The 6000-nt window shown below is 40.5% G+C and overlaps 1 protein-coding gene across 4 annotated transcripts in view; it reads right to left on the bottom strand.

Moving 5' to 3' along the window:
* Positions 1 to 482: 482 nt before the first annotated feature.
* LOC106068013 (metabotropic glutamate receptor-like) overlaps positions 483 to 6000 on the bottom strand; it is a 287096-nt gene continuing 281578 nt past the window's right edge. For 3 of the 4 annotated variants that reach the window (XM_056028023.1, XM_056028025.1, XM_056028024.1), the window contains exon 6: positions 483 to 3615. In XM_056028023.1, the coding sequence (XP_055883998.1) occupies positions 3506 to 3615 (110 nt within the window). In that variant the 3' untranslated portion in view covers positions 483 to 3505. The remainder of the gene's footprint in view (positions 3616 to 6000) is intronic. The other variant, XR_008777756.1, reaches the window with a different exon arrangement.

Below are 6000 nucleotides of genomic sequence, written 5' to 3'. Positions count from 1 at the left end.
AGTCACACAAATAAACAAGACAAAATGTTAATGTAGCCGCACAAATAAACAAGACAAAATGTTCATGTAGCCACACAAATAAGCAACACAAAATGTTCATGTAGCCACACAAATAAACAAGACAAAATGTTCATGTAGCCACACAAATAAACAAGACAAAATGTTCATGTAGCCACACAAATAAGCAACACAAAATGTTGGTCCGAAGTCAACATTAAATAGTGTTAGAATGGGAGAGAAGTAGTTGGAATCTCGCAGCTGATTTCTGCTTCAGATGACTGCCCCTTGTTTAGCCACAGTTTGTTTACAGCTCAGGCTGTTCTATTTTATACGATGATCGCTCTTTGAAGGTTTGAAAGTTGTAATTAGTATGACAATAAAGTAATACTCACAGGGTCTGCAGGAGTGGAAAACCTAAATAAGGAAACTGAAATTTGAATGTCGATGTCGAGTAGGAATTTTTTATTTAATATATAGAGCTGGGCGCCTTAAGGCAGCACCGAAACATTCCCCTGCACACCAAAAAAAGCAATCAATACGAGCAAGATTGAGGTGCGCTAGTCAAAAGCAATCCTAAACTAAACTACAATTGAACTTCTTTCACATTGTGTCACAGAAATAAACCAAACATAGTGTAGACAAACGTGGGAGAAGGAGGGTGCTCTAATACCTTTGTGGAATACTTTGTAAACTTTTGTATCGGTGCACTTCTTCTTCTACACCGCACACTACTGTACAGCCATCTACTTGGGCACTGAGTCTTCTACTACACCGCACACTACTGTACAGCCATCTACTTGGGCACTGAGTCTTCTACTACACCGCACACTACTGTACAGCCATCTACTTGGGCACTGAGTCTTTTACTACACCGCACACTACTGTACAGCCATCTACTTGGGCACTGAGTCTTCTACTACACCGCACACTACTGTACAGCCATCTACTTGGGCACTGAGTCTTCTACTACACCGCACACTACTGTACAGCCATCTACTTGGGCACTGAGTCTTCTACTACACCGCACACTACTGTACAGCCATCTACTTGGGCACTGAGTCTTCTACTACACCGCACACTACTGTACAGCCATCTACTTGGGCACTGAGTCTTCTACTACACCGCACACTACTGTACAGCCATCTACTTGGGCACTGAGTCTTCTACTACACCGCACACTACTGTACAGCCATCTACTTGGGCACTGAGTCTTCTACTACACCGCACACTACTGTACAGCCATCTACTTGGGCACTGAGTCTTCTACTACACCGCACACTACTGTACAGCCATCTAATTGGGCACTGAGTCTTCTACTACACCGCACACTACTGTACAGCCATCTACTTGGGCTCATTTGGTTTTAAGCAAGACTATTTTCACATTAAATATCTCGACACGACGCCAGGTCATGTGACATCACTTAGAGAACAGATTTAAAAAAAAAGCCCTCATAAAATAACGCAAAATGTTCATTACAAAAATATAACATAAAAATATGATGGGCGACAATTAACTTTCAGATGACTCTTATGTAGAGTGTTGTACAGACTGGCTAGAGCAAAGAAATGATTGATAATAGAAATATAACATTGTTCTTTGTACAGAAACATATGTCCACGCTGCTCTAGTTCCTTTGAACATTTCAGGTAACCAAACTGTATAAATAGTGTCAATGTTCAAGCCAGTACAACTCAAAATATAATGAAATAAGGATTTTAAATTCTAAAATATCTTTCAATCCTCTTTCATGCCTCCTCTGTTCACGCTATACTTAATTTAAACGTTTTGATTCAATTAATAGTAATAAACAGTCGATGTTTAATAGAATGACAATATCAAGTTTGTGTGATAAGTTCTCTGTTTTGTCTTTCAAGAGACTTACTAACAAGGCAGCTTCCTACTGGAACGATTCTTTTCGTCACGGACACACAGGAGTAGATTCTTTTCGTCACGGACACACAGGAGTAGATTCTTTTCGTCACGGACACACAGGATTAGATTCTTTTGGTCACGGACACAACACACAGGAGTAGATTCTTTTGGTCATGGACACACTGGAGTAAATTCTTTTGATCATGGACACACAGGAGTAGATTCTTTTGGTCACGGACACACTGGAGTAGATTCTTTTGACCATGGACACACAGGAGTAGGTTCTTTTGGTCATGGACACACAGGAGTAGATTCTTTTGGTCCTGGACACACTGGAGTAGATTCTTTTGGTCACGGACACACTGGAGTAGATTCTTTTGATCATGGACACACAGGAGTAGATTCTTTTGGTCATGGACACACAGGAGTAGATTCTTTTGGTCATGGACACACTGGAGTAGATTCTTTTGACCACGGACACACAGGAGTAGATTCTTTTGGTCATGGATACACAGGAGTAGATACTTTTGACCACGGACACACAGGAGTAGATTCTTTTGGTCATGGACACACAGGAGTAGATTCTTTTGGTCATGGACACACTGGAGTAGATTCTTTTGGTCATGGACACACTGGAGTAGATTTTTTTGATCATGGACACACAGGAGTAGATTCTTTTGACCACGGACATACAGGAGTAGATTCTTTTGGTCACGGACACACAGGAGTAGATTCTTTTGATCATGGACACACTGGAGTAGATTCTTTTGGTCACGGACACACTGGAGTATATTCTTTTGATCACGGACACACAGGAGTAGATTCTTTTGATCATGGACACACAGGAGTAGATTCTTTTGGTCATGGACACACAGGAGTAGATTCTTTTGGTCACGGACACACAGGAGTAGATTCTTTTGGTCATGGACACACTGGAGTAGATTCTTTTGATCATGGACACACAGGAGTAGATTCTTTTGATCATGGACACACTGGAGTAGATTCTTTTGGTCACGGACACACAGGAGTAGATTCTTTTGATCACGGACACACAGGAGTAGATTTTTTTAACGGAAAATTTAAGACTAGACCGAGACCAGGTAATTTTAAAACGGAAGTCAATGAACAGTGTTTGAAATACTTAACTCTTACTGTGTGATTTTGTTTCTTTGGCCTTACCAGTTGGTTTCCTGTCACGTTTTGGCCTCACCATTTGGTTTCCTGTCACGTTTTGGCCTTACCAGTTGGTTTCCAGTCACGTTTTGGCCTCACCAGTTGGTTTCCTGTCACGTTTTGGCCTCACCAGTTGGTTTCCTGTCACGTTTAGGTCAGAATGTGAAACAAATGTAAGCTACGTCTGACTATTTCACTGGATATTACTTTTGTGTTTCAGAGCCTAAGTTCCACGTTTGGCGATCAGAACGCCTTTATTCATAGTTCGGAGAGCTGTTATCACATATTGTCCTGCAGACTGCAGGGTCATTTTCTGCTGCCGTCTGGTGATAGTGTCTGGTGATATCGCTCTAGAAGAATCCCATTTATCTGTTCCTTGACAGCATGATGTAAACGCCTAATGCGGGGCGCTTTATCCGACGCTGAATGTCTCAGCTGGAAAGTCTCAGTGTCGTTTTCACAGTGAGGCTAAAGAATCCCTGTCATCCGTCTCTGTCTCCGTTGTCGCTCCTGCCGCCGCCGCTGACCTTGGCTGGACATTCAGTCTCAGGTGCTCGGAACTCACAACTGAAGAAAAACAAAGGAACAATTGATTGGTGAAGAAATGAACATGTAAATGGCTTAAAACTTAAAATCTGGCTGGTTTAAACAAAACATTTGAATAGTTTTGAAATAAAAGTTAGTGACTAAAAGAAGACAACCCTCCTCCCCCCCCCCCCCAAAAAAACAAACAAAGACAACACAAACAAAAATTAATGAGTAGTTTTTCATCTTATCGCGTGAGCTGCAGAGTTGCTCTATCACCATGGAACACTAAACTAAAGGATTTTTTTTTTACGGAAATTTTTTTCTTGAGGCTTTGAATAAGAGATTGACCCTTTACAAAACAATTAGATCAATTAGATATTCACTATAAGACATCAGTTAGGCCTGGTTCACATCCAACTTCACATTCACTTCATCTATTCCTTAATCTGCTGGGCCGTTGGGGCACCACACAGGATCTGTCATCCTCCATTCTCCATTGACCACTTTGGGGGCCGATTTTGAGCTTGTGTTTCCACACTAATTGTCTTTGTAACCTTGTTTTTTTTATTGTTTTTTTTTATTAGTCAAGATCTTATTCTAGGCCTATACAATTACTATTTATCTATTTTTATTTGACAGGCCATGTATATACATATATATATATATATATATATATATATATATATATATATATATATATATATATATATATATATATATATATATTACCCTTCTAAACTCATATTTGATTATGTCAACAAGTAAGCTCTTACATTAGACTAACATACACACACACACACACAATCAAGTAGATAGTAGACAGATGTTAAGTCATGTAATGTGTTTTTTCCCCCAATAATTTTAACCTCCTTCATTTTTTTCCTGCATAAAATACTTAATATAATGTCCTTATAAAATGAAAAGAGAGAGAGAGGGGATGAGATTGGTGGACATTGGGTAGTGGGGGAGGACGTGGAGAGAAACAAGTGGTAACTGACACCCGACATACTACAAGCGTTAAAGTAATCAAAATGAAAATGTATACTCCCAGGGGAGGTCTCATAGTCCAGGAACAAGGAGCTATGAGGGAGAGGATGTGATGGAAGGGACCTCCTTACCTCAGGTCCTTTTTAGTTTAAAGAAAATTCCAAAAGACCGAAAAAAAGCAAAGTGGACCAGTGGTCGACTACTCGGAACCATGGTCAACACTATTTATCCACTTCCATCAAGCCAGTATTCTGTGTGTGTGTGTGTGTGTGTACCGTCCTCTCTTTCACCATTGTACGTCCTAGCGTCTAGGAAACCACAAAATAAATACAACAAAGAGTTCGTGTGTGATTGTAGTCTCGGCTTGTTCAGTAATAGTGTTTTACAAGGGAAACCACCGCATACCCTCATAAATGTATTTTCTTAGTGAGTTCTCGCCCACTTCCTGAACCCAACATATTTGGGGTCTCCTAATTCCTTGACCTTCTTGTTCTTAGCTGAGGTTGGTGTGAACTTACTCAAGCGACTTCTCTTTCGTATAGACTCCTAGCAAATGCCTGTATTGCTTTCCTTTTGAATGAAGTACACCTAAGGGCCAATAACTCCTGAAGAATTTTTTATCACAGAAAGTTGACGTTAATTTATTTGCTGGTTGATGGTTTTAAGGGGAAGTACAATTAGAATTGCCGCTCTTTCTTTCTTTCTCTCTTTTTCCCTCTCTCTTTCTCCCTCTCTCTTTCTTTGTATTATTCTGTCTCTCAGTCTCTCGTTCTGCCTCTATATTAGTCTCCCTTAATAATTCTCCATCTACCATCTTCTTCTCCCACGCCTTTCAAATGTATTTTTACAGACAATTTCAAACGTAGTAGAAGACCATTGGTGGTCTAATTAGATAGTCAAAAACCTTGGACAGAAACAGTGCTGGACAAGAGCTTTTAGACTCCCAGACCTTTCGAGACGGAGAACAGCAAGTCTTGAGAACAGCTAGTCTTGAGAACAGCAAGTCTTGAGAACAGCAAGTCTTGAGAACAGCAAGTCTTGAGAACAGCAAGTCTTGAGAACAGCTAGTCTTGAGAACAGCAAGTCTTGAGAACAGCAAGTCTTGAGAACAGCTAGTCTTGAGAACAGCTAGTCTTGAGAACAGCTAGTCTTGAGAACAGCTAGTCTTGAGAACAGCAAGTCTTGAGAACAGCAAGTCTTGAGAACAGCTAGTCTTGAGAACAGCTAGTCTTGAGAACAGCTAGTCTTGAGAACAGCAAGTCTTGAGAACAGCTAGTCTTGAGAACAGCAAGTCTTGAGAACAGCTAGTCTTGAGAACAGCAAGTCTTGAGAACAGCTAGTCTTGAGAACAGCAAGTCTTGAGAACAGCAAGTCTTGAGAACAGCTAGTCTTGAGAACAGCAAGTCTTGAGAACAGCTAGTCTTGAGAACAGCTAGT

This window comes from Biomphalaria glabrata, chromosome 4 (genome assembly GCF_947242115.1).
Source record: "Biomphalaria glabrata chromosome 4, xgBioGlab47.1, whole genome shotgun sequence".
Lineage (NCBI taxonomy): Eukaryota > Metazoa > Mollusca > Gastropoda > Planorbidae > Biomphalaria > Biomphalaria glabrata.
This window is presented reverse-complemented; position numbering and strand designations above follow the sequence as displayed.